Source organism: Balaenoptera musculus, chromosome 15, assembly GCF_009873245.2.
Source record: "Balaenoptera musculus isolate JJ_BM4_2016_0621 chromosome 15, mBalMus1.pri.v3, whole genome shotgun sequence".
NCBI lineage: Eukaryota > Metazoa > Chordata > Mammalia > Artiodactyla > Balaenopteridae > Balaenoptera > Balaenoptera musculus.
The window spans coordinates 30,898,632-30,914,894 of NC_045799.1; the positions used below are offsets into that span (position 1 = coordinate 30,898,632).

The 16,263-nt window shown below is 48.1% G+C and overlaps 1 protein-coding gene across 1 annotated transcript; it reads left to right on the forward strand.

Moving 5' to 3' along the window:
* Positions 1–4,243: 4,243 nt before the first annotated feature.
* Positions 4,244–8,228, forward strand: AP5S1 (adaptor related protein complex 5 subunit sigma 1). Its single transcript, XM_036826983.1, has 3 exons — positions 4,244–4,530; positions 5,603–5,791; positions 7,092–8,228. Exons 2-3 carry the CDS (start codon positions 5,619–5,621, stop codon positions 7,516–7,518), a joined length of 600 nt encoding a protein of 199 aa, XP_036682878.1. The 5' UTR covers positions 4,244–4,530; positions 5,603–5,618; the 3' UTR covers positions 7,519–8,228.
* The last annotated feature ends 8,035 nt before the right edge of the window (positions 8,229–16,263 follow it).

Sequence of the window (16,263 nt, forward strand, 5' to 3'; positions counted from 1 at the left end):
AAAAGAAAGGGGCCAAACTTTCTGCCCATGGACATGCCCCTGGGTGATGGGTTACAAGGGAAAAGCCCAGCTGCTCTGTGTAGGAGACTGGTGTCCTACTGCACCAAAGTAGCTGTTAGAAGACTGTGGATGGGGGTTGGTGCAGACAGAGGAGGAGGAGGCCGTCTGGTGACCCACATGGGGCAAGCCATCTCTGAGATGGCCCAGGGAGGTGGAGGGGGATGGAAGTATAAGGCTTGCCCTACTTTGGTCTCCTTAATTCTAGGGCAACCATAGCCACTCGAGCTCAGCCCACCTGGACTCTCAGTAAGGCAGATCCCCTCTTCCTCTTAGTTTCCTCCTCTACAGTTTGAGAAACGGCTAAACATTCTTATCAGACATTCAAAAAATCCATTGCCTGGGGCTGGCAGAATCCATCTAATTGCCCTCCCCTCATCCAGAAGTAGGCGGTGGCCCAGCTGGTCTGGCCTGAGGTTTCGGGGGTCCGTAAAGATCATCAATAAGCGTTTCCAGCTGTCAAAAACCAGTGGGGGGGGGACTTCCCTGGTGGCACAGTGGTTAAGAATCCACCTGCCAAAGCAGGGGACACGGGTTCGAGCCCTAGCCCAGGAAGATCCCACATGCCGCGGAGCAACTAAGCCCGTGCACCACAACTACTGAGCCCGCGTGCCACAACTACTGAAGCCTGCGCACTGCAACAAGAGAAGCCACCACAATGAGAAGCCCGCACACTGCAACAAAGAATAGCCCCCGCTTGCCGCAACTAGAAAAAGCCTGCGCGCAGCAATGAAGACCCAACGCAGCTACATAAATTAATTAATTAATTAACAAAACAAAACAAAAAACAATGGGGGGACTTCCCTGGTGGTGCAGTGGTTAAGAATCTGCCTGCCAAGGCAGGGGACACGGTTCGATCCCTGGTTCGGGAAGATCCCACATGCAAAGGAGCAACTAAGCCCATGCGCCACAACTACTGAGCCTGCACTCTAGAGGCTGCGAGCTACAACTACTGAAGCCTGTGTGTCCTAGAGCCCATGTGCTGCAACTACTGAGCCCGCGTGCTGCAACTACTGAAACCCGTGGGTCTAGGGCCCATGCTCCGCAATAAGAGAAGCCACTGCAATGAGAAGCCCCAGGTTGCTGCAACTAGAGAAAGCCTGCATGCAGCAACAAAGACCCAATGCAGCTAAAAAAAGAAAAAAAAACAATGGGGCTGTCTTGGGGGAGCGAGCTCCCCGTCCCTGGAGGTGTGTTAAGCAGGACCTGAGGGTTGGTCCTGATGTCTGTGAGAAGCAGCAGAGCTTCCCAAGCCAGGCTGCCCATCAGTGATTCAGGACCCTGCATGGCTTGGGTGAGTGGGAAATGGAAACTGCTGTCCAAATTGAGTCAGTATCAGACACCACGTGCATCCTGATGGTGGGCATCAACGGGGATTGGAAGGGGCAAACACCAGGCTGCCTGCCACTGTGGGGCAGGCCTCACCCTGAAATGGGTAAAGAGCAATGGAGGGTGGGAGTGTGAGGAAGGGGTCAATGTGAGGGGCTGCAGGCAATCCCCCCAACTCAGAGGGCCACTGAGAAGAGCAGAGCTGGGGAGTGGAGTGATGAGCACCTTTGCCGACAGCCAGAGGAGGGGGAGGGGAAATGACTTGAAGGTGTGGCCCCTCATCTCAGCTAGGCAGGTGGGCCAGGCCTCAAATCCAGCCAGCTGCTTATTTATTTATTTATTTTTTAGGTTTTTTTTTTTTTTTCTGAAGTACAGTTGATTGTGTTAGTGTTGTTGTGTTAGTTTCTGGTGTACAGCAAAGTGATTCAGTTATATATAATATACATATTCTTTTTCATATTCTTTTCCATTATGGTTTATTACAGGATACTGAATTGTAGTGCTTTATTTTTCTTCTTCTCTCCTGCCTCTATCACTCACTCACACACAGACACACACACACTCTAGCCACAAACCCACATCTTCACGTACTGTGTGCCTGGCCCCGCCACAATTTCTAGGGTAACTGCTATAAAAGGCTGGCACACATGAACATGCACACACCAGGAAGCAGAAGTTCAGCCTGTCCATCGCCCTGCCTCTGAGCTGCTGCCAGACCAGAAGGCCCCACCTGCTTTCCAGGACTGACCAAGGCCTCTCTGACACCTTCTCCTATCTTGCCTCTGCATTAATGCTTGTCAACATTTACTGATTTATTGAGTACCGACTACATGTCAGGCTCCACTCTGCCCACTTCACATGCTGCCTCACTTAACTCATTTGAGTTAGGCTGCACATAACAGAAACACCACACAGCGGTTTAACAAAATAAATACATTGCAATATGTGCTCCTCATTCAGCAAGAAGGCTCTGCAGCGTCTCGGGGGACCCAGGCTGCTTCCTGCCTCACTGTCCCCAGCACACTACTTTGACCTTGGGGGCACAAGTTGGCTGAGGGCTGCCAAAAGTTGGGAATGGCATCTGAGTCTGCCTCACTTATCTGGACACCACCTCCATCTGGGTCCCCCACTGACCTCCAGAAGCTCAGGCCAGCTTCTCACTGCTGTCTCCTCTGTGTACGTCACACTAGGCTGGCCTCCCCAGCAGCCTGGGACCTTGAGTAGACTCACTGCCTGACAAGTGGACAGAGGCCAGAATACTGTGTTCCGGATGCCAGTTGGCCCCCAGCAACCAGTGCCCTCTGCCAGCAATTTGCTGTAATCAGGTGGCAGACATGAGTCCTGGCTGAGAGTGATATGGACCAGGAACTGAGCCAACATCATCCCAGCCTTGTGGCTGAGGCCCAACTGTCTCTGGGCCTGCCCCTCCACCTACAAATACATATATGTGTTGCACCTGTGGTCAGAATGCCCACACACTCTGGCCAGCCCCAAGGCCACCTCCTCTAGCCTCCCTTCACTGCCCCCCTGCCCACATCCTATAGCCAGAGGGGCCCAGACTGCACTCCAAGGTCCCTGCCTGAGCTGCCCTGCCCTCCTTTCTTCAGTCACCAAGAAGTGTGTTTGGGTTGGCTCCAGGCCTGCCTTGTGCATGGCCGTGCGGAATGAAACTGGGCACCGCAGCCAGGGTGTACCCCATAGGAGACATCAGCACCATAGGCAGACCCTCACAATGGATATAAAGGGGACAGCTGAATGCTAATGGGCAGTCCAGCAGGAAGACTTCCCCTAGGTTTTGGTCTGAGCACCTTTTTAAAAAAATTATTTATTTATTTATTTATTTTTGGCTGTGTTGGGTCTTCGTTTCTGTGCGAGGGCTTTCTCTAGTTGCGGCGAGCGGGGGCCACTCTTCATCACGGTGCGCGGGCCTTTCACTATCATGGCCTCTCTTGTTGCGGAGCACAGGCTCCAGACGCGCAGGCTCAGTAATTGTGGCTCACGGGCCTAGGTGCTCCGCGGCATGTGGGATCTTCCCAGACCAGGGCTTGAACCCGGGTCCCCTGCATTGGCAGGCAGATTCTCAACCACTGCGCCACCAGGGAAGCCCCTGAGCATCTTTTGAAGGGTTAATAAAGGGGAGGAAAGGGCAGGCCAGGCCGAGGAAACACCCAGTGTGGGGTTTTGGGTACAGAACACATCTGGGGAGGTTGCAGCAGTTCACATGCCAAAAAGTAAAAGGATTATGTGGGGAGGTGGGGGGCCGGGGTGCCCAGGGCAGGCAATGAGGCTCAGACAAGTCTTGCAGGGCCCCAGACACCTCTGGGCCAAGACTCCAACAGGGAAGGACCTGGCAGTGACCCTTTCAGGCTTAAGGTACAAGTCCTTTCCCTACACTTTTGATGGCCTCCCTCAAAGAGGGGACAAGGAAAGAGCTTGTTAGAGGTGGAAGTGTGAAAGGAAAAACTAATCAGCCTACCAAATCCTATGGGGTTTCACTGGGGCCCAGTAAAGTGACTGACCTGCCAGGGATGCATAGCTGGTGACCAGAGTTTTAATCTTTCCACTCCAAACCGAGCCCTAGTCTTAACCCACCGCAGGAACCCACAACCCAGAAGCTCTCCCCACGAACTACGTAAATATGCATGTTTCCCCACAAGTCTTCTTTCCCGGAGCTAAAGCCCAGCAACCTGAATTTTAACAGGCGCCCCCGTGACTCCCACGCATATTGTCCAGTTGGAGACCTCTGCCCTGCACCTTCAGACCCCGCCTCTCCCGGAAAGGCCACGCACCGGGTCGGGCGCCCCCTCGTGGCCGCCGGGGGAAGTGGCCTGGGGCTCGACTGGTCTAGGGCTTCGAGTGGGAACCCCGCGTACCCAGTCAGTGAGTGACCAGCGTGGGCCGCGCCGTGAACCCGGAGCAAGGGGATTTTGGTCCGACGGTGAAAGTCGCCTGAGCTGGAGGTCCAGGCGTCGGAAGGCCACCCACGCCCCGCAGCCGGAGCACAGCCCGGGATATGAGGCCCCGCCCACCCTGAGCGCGTCACTCTCAGGCGCGCGCTTGCTACTGGCGTGCGCAACTGCCGTATCTCCCGTTTAGCCGAGTGAAGGGGCCTGTTAGTAGAAGTCCGTGGGCACGGAAGAAAAGGTGAGTGTCTCGCCTCGAGGACAGCGGCCCGGGGTTGCAGGGCACACTCAGTCCAGGGTGCTCCCTCCTTAGGCTTGGCTAGCTGGGGCAAGCAACTACAGTCCCCCAGAGGCACAGCGCCACAGGGTTGCCCCAAGTAGTGACGTAAGCGTCTTGGCTGCTACCATTTCTTTGTGGGGGGCGGGGGGGGGGACGCGGTGGCGAAGGCTGATGACGGCTCTGATTGCGGGTAGAGAGGGTCGCGGGAGGTCAGTCGAGGTCTCCGAGCTACGGGTTTCAAAGCGCTGTCGCGAACCTTCTTGTTTAACCAGTTTAAACTCACGATCTATTTACCCTTAGCTACAGATATCTGCTTACCGTCTACCCGCTGCCTTTCAACCCCGGGCTGGTCACTGAGCCAAACACCATTATTATTACTATTTCGTGGTCTTTATTTTGGCGTGATCTCAAGCTTACGGAAAATTTCAAGACTGTTCTTATAAAGAACTCCTGTATACTTAATTTTCCAATTAAGTTAGTTGCAGATATGATGCCCCTTTACCTCTATATTTAGAGGTACTTCAGTGTGTATTTTCTAAAAACAAGGACATTCTCCTACATTCAAAATCTGGTAACATCGATCAAGACTATTATCTAACCTGTAATCCGTATTTAAATGCTTCCAGTTGTCCTAGTAGTGCCCTATGTTGAAACTACCTTTTTCTCTGCCAGGGCTCCTATCTAGTACCGCAGGATGCATTCAGCTGTCTTGTCTCTTTGGCCTCCTTCAGTCTGGAGCAGCTCCCCAGTGTTCCTTGACTCTGATGACTGACATTTTTCAAGATTCCTGGCTGGTTGTTTGTAGATTTGGCTTTGGGGTTGTCTAAGATAGCTGCTAGACTCTTATGGACAGAGTTGGTGCTGACCACATACAGAGGCTGGGCGTGTGTCTTGGGTGACTGAGGAGGACCAGTGACTAGCCACACCAGCCTCCAGACACGCTCCCAGGCCTAGCTAGGCCAGACCCTTTCTGTGGTTGCCTCCCCTCTGGGGTTTTACACTCATCTCACTGAGGTCTCTGGCTTTCCTGTAGCATCCATCCCAGAGCCATGGTCCATGTCTTCCTCATCCACACCTTGCGGGCCACGAAGGCTGAGGAGGGCCTTTGCCGAGTGCTCTACTCCTGCTTCTTTGGTACCGAGAATTCACCCAACGACCCACAGCCACATGGTGCTGAGAGGGACAGGCTCCTCCGAAAGGAGCAGATTTTGGCCGTGGCCAGGTAACACAGTCCAACCCATTGAATACACACCGATTATGATAGGTTTTCTGGGGGGCACAGAGAAACAGGAGGACTAAGAAGCAGAGAGCAAGTTTTAGAGTAGTGCTTTCAATGTCTTCCACAGTAGTCACAAGTATTATATGAAAAAGGGTTAAAGACATAATAATGCTATTATCATCATCATTATTTATTATAGTTAGCATTTATGGTAATTTTTTTGTAGTTAGCATTTATTGAGCCTGTATGTACTAAGCATTTTATGTTCTGAGCATTTTGTGTATATGAACTCATTTTATCTTTGAAACAGTCTTTTGAGGTAGGTACATTATCCCCACCTTACAGATGAGTAAACTGAGCTACAGAGAGTTAAAGAAATTTAACCTGTCTAAGGTTATGCATCTAGAAAGTGAAAGAGTTGGGATTTGAGTGTAAGCAGTACAGATTAAATATGCTTTGCAGTGCAGGACTTTTCAGGGCCCTTAGTGTGCCTTTAAGCTTTATGAATTTCTTAGGAGGAGAGAGAATGTGGTTTATGGGAATCTGTGTCAAGAGCCTCCCAAAAGCCCAGGATCCACAGGGTACAGTTGGGAAACAGTGTTCTAGATGTGATGGCTGACCTTGGACCTTCCCCTCACAGACCCAGTCTGAACCAGCAGGTGCCAGAATCTCCTGGCCCCTCTGTGTTTTGGGTGGGGGGATTAACACTCTGGGGCAACCCTGGGCCAGCCTCTTGTTTATCTCTTTGTTCTGCTGGGCCTCCTCCCCCTTATGTGGCACAGAAAACCAAATGTGTCTTTAAGAGCAGCCTGTACATGGCCCAAATTGGAAGGTGATTCATGAGAGATCAGAGAGTGATTTCAAAAGCCTGGATGTCCAAGTGCAAGGTTTTTCTTTTTTATTTGGAGAGGGCTGCAGGATGGGGTGAGGGTGGAGAGGTTGGACAGCCTGGGTTGGACATAGCTTTTACTCTGCTTCTCATCTCTTGTTGAGATGTTGAGGAGGCCTCTGTGAAGCAGATAGGGGCAGGATCTTCATCCCCTGGTGCCTTTTCCCAGCCCAGGGAGCTGTGTTCAGAACCTGCCTTCTCTTGGCCACATGGAGTGAAATGGTTCAGGGCCTGGAGGCTGGAGCCTGGATTCCCATCTGGGCTCATCCTTCCTGCTCTGTGGCCCTGGGCAGGTCACTTCACTTAGCCTTTCTGGGGCTTAGTTTCTGCATCTAGTTATGGGGATAATGGCAGCTCCCAGCTCCAGGGGTGGTCCTGAGGATGACAGGTCAGTGACCCACCTATTCTCCACAGGCAGGTGGAGTCCATGTGCCAACTGCAGCAGCAGGCGTGCGGCCGGCCTGCTGTGGACCTGCAGCCCCAGTCCTCAGATGACCCAGTGCGCCTGCATGAGTCCCCATGTGGGGCCTTCCGCCTGACGGCAGGGGACCCTTTCCAGGAGCCTCGGACGGTGGTGTGGCTAGGCGTGCTCTCATTAGGCTTCGCCCTGGTGCTGAATGCCCACGAGAACCTGCTGCTGGCAGAGGGCACGCTTCGGCTGCTGGCCCGCCTTCTCCTTGAGCACCTCCGGCTGCTGGTCCCCACTGCCAACCTCCTGCTACGGGCCGACTGCATCGAGGGCATCCTCGCCCGCTTTCTGCCCCATGGTCAGCTGCTATTCCTCAATGACCAGTTTGTCCAGGGTCTGGAGAAAGAATTCAGTGCTGCCTGGACCCGCTGACCCCTCAATGGGATGGAACTCCCTAAGAGGGCAAGGAGGGAGGATGGGGATGGACAGATATACAGCCAGGTAAAATTTGGCATCTGCCTCCTTCCCAGCCTCCTCCCAGCTCTGGTGTGCTGCCACACCCAGGACAAATGGATGGGACAAGCTGGCAGAAAAGGGGGCCAGGGAGAGGGTAGAGAGGAGGAATCACAGAGCATCCTATACCTGGAGTGACCGCGTGACTTATTCAGACTGCTGCAGTGGTCCAGCCCCGCTTGTCCTTGACCCCACTTTCTCCCATCCCTGCCAGCCAGCCCCAAACAGTCCACCAGCCACTAGTGCTGGGGCAGTAAGGAACGGCTGCTTGGAACTCAGCCCACTTTCTTCCAAACCCATAGTCATTGCAGTGCAAAAGGAGTCTCTGAGATTTCGAGGGTCAGGGAGCTGGCTTCTGCCTTTGCACCTACTTAGGCACCATCATCAAGGATTTTGTTGGCGAGGGCCTGCTCAGTGTCCAGCCCCACCACAGTTCACAAAGGTGTGAGTTGTTCAGCAGAGAGGCTCCATAGCTCCTTTTGGGCCCAGCCTATGCCTACTGGCAGCCATGAGATAATCATGGGCTTACTTTGTCTGCAGGGAGAGAGGGTGGTGTCGGGTGAGAGAGATCTGATGTTGTCCTTCTCATTTTGAATTAAAAGCACCGAGTGTGTGATTTCACCCTCTGTTTCTGTGAGTTTGATTAATTCACATCTTTTCCTGTGCCACTCTGAGCTGGGTGTCTGAGCCTTCGTGGTCAAGTATATCCCCAAGAGACTTCTTGGGAGGTTCTCCACCTCTTGTCCCCCTCATCACTTCTGTCTCCTTAAATGCCTCCTTCGGATTGTAGCACTTGCTTCCTCTACCAAAATGTGGTGTGTTGGTGTGGATCCCTGAGAAGCAGAGCCTGAGACAAGGATTAGGTACAAGCAGTTTATGTTGGAGGTGATCCCAGAAAGCACTGGAAGGGGAGGCAGACCATACAGGTGTGTTATCAAGGGTAGGTAGGGAGCTAAGTGCACTAAGTGCCCCTGGGGGCCAGTGCACAGCAGTCACCTCTGAATGACCTCACCTAAGGGGTGAAGGACGGTGGATGTTTGTCTGGAGCCCCCTTCCATCTGATTGTGAGTTGGTCCCAAGGCAAATTCCCTGGCTCTTTCTGCCCTCACAAAAAGCCCTTGGGCCTGCCTGCACCATGGTCAGGCCCAAAAGGTTATGGATGGGGCACCCAACTGCTGTTCAGGAGTCTTTACTCAGTAGCTCCTAGTGATGGTTTAAAATGATTCAGTTGGATAAAACCTCAGTTATATCTATTTTCACGATCTACTTGTGACCTGTGAGGTATGGCTTTCTTTCATGGGCAGAACGGGCCTCCTCCTAGGTGGTCAGTGTGCAGGTGTGGGCCTTGTCTCATGTTTGCCAAGTATTAGTTGCCCTTCGGCACCCAGGAAGAACCCACCCACACTCACTTAGGAGGCAGCACCTGTGATTGGAGTTTTGCCCTTCCAATTCTGCAGTGAAGGCCATCAGCCATGCCATGCCTTCCATCACCACCGTCTCTACTAGGACAAGGCCACCTTCTCCATCCTAGGGTGCCACAAATCACCCTCTGACCTTGAAGCACTAAAGGGACCTCAGTCTGTATTTGTGGCAAGCTGTGCCACTGGAAATGTCCCAGAGGCCCCCAATGGGACACCCCTGCCCTATAAAGTCTGCTTTCTTGGCCTGCTCCTCCCCTCACTCCAGGCTGGTGGTCCTTGCCGAGTGGCTGTATTCTCACAAGAACAGGCCCCTCTGACTTCGGTTGAAGGGCTCAAGCTTGGCTGGTCTGGAAGCTTTCTGAGGTTTGAAAAACCTATTTTTCAAACTGAGCTTGAGGAAGAGGGTGAGACCCTATTCCTCTAGAAGCTGTGGGAAATTGGGGTTAGGTGAGGCTTGTGGTGAGGCTTGAGGTGAGGCTACTTCCTCCCATCAAGTAGAGGAAACTGATACACAGGGAATGGCAGAGAGTGAGATCCTTTCCCGAGGCTACTGAGCCCCTGGTTTCCATGGTTCCAGATGCCCAGTTAGTACCTGGGTTTCTTTAATCATTCGAGTTTGCCCAGTGCCCTTTCTGTATATTCCCACTTTTGCCCCAGTACCTCTGAGCCGGGTTTCCACCACAACTTCTGACGCTTGCTTCACTTTCATCGAGCCTGCCTTGGCCCTGACACTCTGCTAGGTGCTATGCATGGTATAAGATGACTTGCTAGGATTTTGATTGGGAATGCGTTGAATAGATGAAGATGAAGTTGGGAAGAACTGACATCTTGACAATATTGAGTCTTCTATCCATGAACAGGGGATATCTCACCACTTATTTAGTTCTTTGATTCTTTCATCAGAGTTTTGTAGTTTTCCTTAAGGAGATCTTGTACACATTTTGTTAGATTTATATCTAAGTATTTCATTTTTGGGGGTGTTAATATAAATAGTAATGTATTTTTTACTAGTCTTGAAGTATAGTTGATTTACAGTGTTGCATTAGTTTCTGGTGTACAGCAAAGTGGTTCATTTATACATATATATACATATTCATTTCCATTATGGCTTATTACAGGATATTGAGTATAGTTCCCTGTGCTATACAGTAGGACCTTGCTGTTTATCTATTTTATATATAGTTGTTTGTACCTACTAATCTCAGAGTCCTAATTTATCCCTCCCCCACCCCCCTTCCCCTTGGCAACCACAAGTCTGTTCTCTATGTCTATGAGTCTATTTCTGTTTTGTAAATAAGTTCATTTGTGTCATATTTTAGATGCCACATATAAGTGATATCATATGGTACTTGTCTTTCTCTTTCTGACTTATTTCACTTAGTATGAGAATCTCTAGGCCCGTCCATGTTGCTGCAAATGGCATTATTTCCTTCTTTTTTATGGCTGAGTAGTATTCCATTGTATGTATATATACCACATCTTCTTTATCCATTCATCTGTTGATAGACATTTAGGTTGTGTCCATGTCTTGGCTATTATAAATAGTGCTGCTGGGGACTTCCCTGGTGGCGCAGTGGTTAAGAATCCGCCTGCCCATGCAGAGGACATGGGTTCGAGCTCTGGTCCGGGAAGATCCCACATGCCGTGGAGCAAGTAAGCCTGTGCGCCACAACTACTGAGCCTGCGCTCTAGAGCCTGTGAGCCACAATTACTGAAGCCCGCATGCCTAGAGCCTGTGCTCCACAACAAGAGAAGCCACCGCAGTGAGAAGCACGTGCACCGCAACGAAGAGTAGCCCCCGTGCACCGCAACGAAGAGTAGCCCCCGCTCGCCGCAACTAGAGAAAGCCCGCATGCAGAAATGAAGACCCAGTGCAGCCAAAAATAAATAAATAAAATAAATAAAGTTAAAAAAAAATAATAAATAAATAGTGCTGCTATGAACGTTGGGGTGCATGTATCTTTTCAGATTACAGTTTTCTCTTTTCCGGATATATGCCCACGAGTGGGATTGCTGTATCATATGGCAACTCTGTTTTTAGTATTTGAGGAACCTCCATACTGTTTTCCATAGTGGCTGCAATGGTAATGTATTTTTAATTTCAAATTCCACGTGTTCATTGTTGATATAGAGGAAAGGGAATGACTTTTGCATATTAACCTTATATCCTACAACTTTGCTATGATTGTTAGTTCCAAGAGTTTTTTTGTTGATTCTTTCAGATTTTCTACATAGACAATCATGTCATCTGCTGACAGATGTGGTTTTATTTCTTCCTTCCCAATTTACTTACCTTTTATTTCTTTTTTTTTTTTTTTTGGTCTTATTGCATTAATTAGGACTTCAGTACAATTTGAAAAGGAGTGGTGAGATGAGATATCCTTGCTTTGTTCCTGATCTTAGTGGGAAATCTTCTCGTTTCTCACCACGAAGTATGATGTTTCCTGTAGGTTTTTGTAGATGTTCTTTATCAGGTTGAGGAAGTTCCCCTCTATTTCTAGTTTGCTGAGCGTTTTTATCATGAATGGATGTTGGATTTTGTAAAATACTTTTCCTGTATCTATTGGTATGATCATGTGATTATTCTTCCTCAGTCTGTTGATGTGATGCCATTAATTAATTTTCAGATGTTGAGCCAGCCTTGCATACCTGGGATAAATCCCACTTGGTCATGGTGTATAATTCTTTACATATTGTTGGATTCTATTTGCTAATATTTTGTTGAGCACTTTTGCATCTGTGTTCATGAGTGATATTGGTCTGCAGTTTCCCTGTATGCCTTTGTCTGGTTTTGGTATTATGGTAATGCTGGCCTCATGGAATGAGAAAGTATTTCCTCTGCTTCTATATCTTCAGGAAAAGATTTTAGCAAATTGGTATATTTTCTTCCCTAAATGTTTGGCAGACTACCAGTGAGCCCATTTGGGCCAGCCTTGAATTTTTATTTATTTATTTTAAAACTTATTTATTTATTTATTTAAATCAATTTTTATTGGTGTATAGTTGCTTTACAATGTTGTGTTAATTTCTACTTGAATTTTTTAAATGGTTATTTTTTAAATTAAATTTCGTTTTCTAAACAGGTAACATGGTTTAGAAATCAAAATGATAAAAATGTTTTTACTGAAAAACTTGGTCCTGCCTCTGTCCTCATCTACCCTGTTTCCCCCTCTGCCCTAATGTATAATAGCCTTCTAGGTTTCCTACATATCTTTCTATCTCTCTTTATACAAATATAAGCAAATACGTACTTTTTTTGGCTGCGTTGGGTCTTTGTTGCTGCACGTGGGCTTTCTCTAGTTGCGGCAAGCAGGGGCTACTCTTCTCTGCAGTGCGCGGGCTTCTCGTTGCGGTGGCTTTTCTTGTTGCGGAGCATGGGCTCTAGGCGCGTGGGCTTCAGTAGTTGTGGCACACGGCTCTCAGTAGTTACGGCGCACGGGCTTAGTTGCTCCACGGCATGTGTGATCTTCCCAGATCAGGGTGCAAACGCGTGTCCGCCTGCGTTGGCAGGCGGATTCTTAACCGCTGTGCCACCAGGGAAGTCCCGTACGTCTATTTTTATTCTACTTCCTGCTTGCACTGTTGGCAACAATAGGTTGCCTACTATATATAGGATTCTGCACTTGTTTGTTTGACTTAACAGTGTATCTTGGAGATCTTTTTATAGCAGTACATAGTAGTATTATTATTTTTTTATTCTTATTCATTGTGTGGATATATTGTAGTTCATTTAGCAAACTAAAAATTACTGTGAAACAGTTCACATTTATAAAAAAAGTGCTTAGAATTATAAAATGAGCATCTAAGTACTAATCATTCAACTTTAAAAAAATTTTATTTATTTATTTTTGGCTGCATTGGGTCTTCGTTGCTGCACGCAGGTTTTCTCTAGTTGCGGCGAGTGGGGGCTAATCTTCGTTGCAGTGTGCGGGCTTCTCATTGCAGTGGCTTCTCTTGTTGCGGAGCAGGGCTCTAGGCGCACAGGCTTCAGTAGTTGTGGCGTGCAGGCTCAGTAGTTGTGGCTCGCAGGCTCTAGAACGCAGGCTCAGTGGTTGCAGCACACGGGCTTAGTTGCTCTGCAGCATGTGGGATCTTCCCAGACCAGGGCTGGAACCTGTGTCCCCTGCATTGGCAGATGGATTCTTAACCACTGCGCCACCAGGGAAGTCCAACTCATTAATTTGTGCTTTATTTTCATTAAGTCCTTCCTTCTGTTTTTATTTGGTTTATCTATAACTCTTTAAGGGTGCTTATTAATTCTTCTATTTTCAGTCTTTTTTACAAAATTGGTATTAGCGGACTTCCCCTGGCAGTCCAGTGATTAAGATTCAGTGCTTCCACTGCAGGGGGTGCAGGTTTGATCCATGGTTGGGGAACTAGGATCCCACATGCTGTGCAGCGTGGCCAAAAAAAAAAAAAAAAAATTGGTATTAGTGTTTAAGTTATGAATTTTCCTCTGACTGCTGCTTTATCTGTATCCTACAGGGGTTTTGACATTTAGTATTTTCACTGTTGATATTTTCTAGAAAATCTAGTTTCATTTCTTTTTCCTCTCTGATTCCCTATTTCTGTACGATTTCCTAAGAACAATATTCCTGAGTTCTTATATGTTCAAAAACATTTTTTTTGAGCCTTTATACTTGCTCTTTTTGCCTGGGTGCCCCAAAGATTCTTTGTTTTCTAGTGATATTACTAGACTATATCTATAGTATAAACATTGTTTTTTTCAAATGTAGATTGAAATCCTTTTTTATTTTAGAAACATTTTCCTGAATTATATTTTTATTTTTTTAAAATAAATTTATTTATTGATTGATTTATGGCTGTGTTGGGTCTTTGTTGCTGCACACAGGCTTTCTCTTGTTGTGGCAAGCGGGGGCTACTCTTCGTTGCGGTGCGTGGGCTTCTCATTGCGGTGGCTTCTCTTGTTGTGGAGCATGGGCTCTAGGCACGCGGGCTTCAGTAGTTGTGGTGCGCGGGCTTCAGTAGTTGTGGCTCGCGGGCTCCAGAGCACAGGCTCAGTAGTTGTGGTGCACGGGCTTAGTTGCTCCGCGGCATGTGGGATCCTCCCGGACCAGGGCTCAAACCCGTGTCTCCTGCATTGGCAGGCGGACTCCCAACCGCTGTGCCACCAGGGAAGCCCTGAATTATATTTTTAAATAGCTCTTGTATTTCATTGTTTTTGTTCCTTTCAAGGATGCCAATTATGCACTACTTGGCTCTTCTTTGCCTGTCATCCATAGCTTTCTTTTTTCCCCCATAATCCTCTGAACATGGAAGATCCCAGGAAGCAGGAAAAGAAAAAGCACGCCCTGAAGATGAATCTTGTATTTCAGTGAGGTAGGAACTGCATCACAATGGCACCCCTGGACTCAGTTTAGCTTAACCTAGGAGAGAGCCTGCAGGCTATGAAGTTCATGAGGCTCACCCATGTGATTCAGATCTCTGCCTTCTGGGTGGATTGAGGTCTTCCACCCCTGTGGAGCTGGCCCATCCTTCAGTATTCCAATACCAGTTGCTTGAGCCCTCATCCTGCCTGAAGTGGGATACTCGGTACTGCCCCAGCACATCATATGTGTCTCCTGGCCATCACTTGTTCTCATCTTCTGATTTTGTGGCATTGTCCTCCTCACTTGGGTCTCAGTGCATGTGGCTCCTCCCTTCTCTCTGCCCTGATGTGTCTGCTAAGAATACATGCTCTTTTATATTGTGTCTCTTGTTTTCTACATTATACTTAACACCTGGCACATAGCAGGCCCCCAAAGAATCAGGTATCTGGGTATAGCAGACTTTTACTAAAGTTTAGGTGGATAGAGGAGAGTTATCTTATAGAATCACAGAGCAAAAAACTTAAGATTGATTGTTAGACACTTGTGTTCCCTCAGTCTCTTGACCATTCCCCGCAAGGGGGTCTTCTCACTCCTAGTTCCCTCTGGTCCTTGGCCTCCCATCAACTTCAGGTTACTCCCTTCTGCTTTATTATTATTATTTCTTTTTTTACTAAAAACTGTTTTTCCTTCTTCTTTTTATTGTGAAATATACATAACATAAAATTGACCATTGTAACCATTTTTTAAATGTATAATTTAGTGGCATTAAGTACACTCACATTATTGTATCTTTTTTTTTTTTTTTTTGGCTGCACCGCGTGCCATGCAGGATCTTAGTTCCCTGACCGGGAATTGAACCTGTGCCCCCTGCAGTGGAAGCATGGGGTCTTAACGACTGGACTGCCAGGGAAGTTCCTGTACTAATTTTTAATAGCTTTCTTCACCCCACCCCCATTATATGTGTTTATTTGTGTGTTTTATAGTTTAATGTTTCTTTTTTCCATCAGATTATAACCTCCAAGAGGGTTTATATTGTCTCTTGTTTTCTACATTATACTTAACACCTGGCACATAGCAGGCCAGGTGAATGAATGAATTCATATTGAATGAATGAATGCATGAATGAATAGGTGGTTTATAGAAGCCCCTTGGGGCCAAGGATTCTGCAACATCACCATGTAACAACTTTTTCTTTCTCCTGGGAAGCAGATAGAAACAATAGACTGTGTTATCTCTCAAGGTAGGTGCTGCCCAGGATCACAAGTCCCTTTCCCAGGTGACAAGCTGCTTGTTGCAGAAAAGGAAACATCATGTAGCATCTGCAAGTTTCCTGCTGCAAGGCCCTCTGTGTTCAGAAGTTATGAGTTATCAGTATAACTCATAGCTTGCTTTCACATTTCTATTAATGAATAAGAATGATCTTTCCCCTCAGTGTTCTGAAAGAGGTTAGAGTTATGATTGGCTGTTACTACAGGCCTATGATTTCTGCCCCTAGGAAAGGTGAGTAAAAAAGTGGTCAGAACTCCTGCTCTTTCTGAAAGTCACCCGGAGGTGGCTTTGTCCACCCTAGTTATACAAACCACACAAGCTTGAGGGCCCAGAAGTCTTTGGACCAGCAGAGATTCCACCTTCAGCTAGAGCTGGGAGCAGAGCATTTACTGTCTGGGCATTGTTTGTAATTGATACTTAATCAGAAGCAAAAGGACATTAAAACCCTTTGATAGGTCTCTGGCTCATGTGGCCCTGTAATATCCATGTGATAAAAACAAAGTAAGGGGCTTCCCTCGTGGTACAGTGGTTAAGAATCTGCCTGCCAGTGCAGGGGACACGGGTTCAAGCCCTGGTCCGGGAAGATCCCACATGCCTCAGAGCAACTAAGCCCGTGCGCCACAACTATGGAGCCTGCGCACTAG

Bases quoted from the DNA above. Each gene is read 5' to 3' on its own strand.
- AP5S1 (XM_036826983.1), top strand. From the start codon at position 5,619: ATGGTCCATGTCTTCCTCATCCACACCTTGCGGGCCACGAAGGCTGAG. The intron at 5,792-7,091 runs GTAACACAGTCC...TATTCTCCACAG, and splicing joins CAGATTTTGGCCGTGGCCAG to GCAGGTGGAGTCCATGTGCC.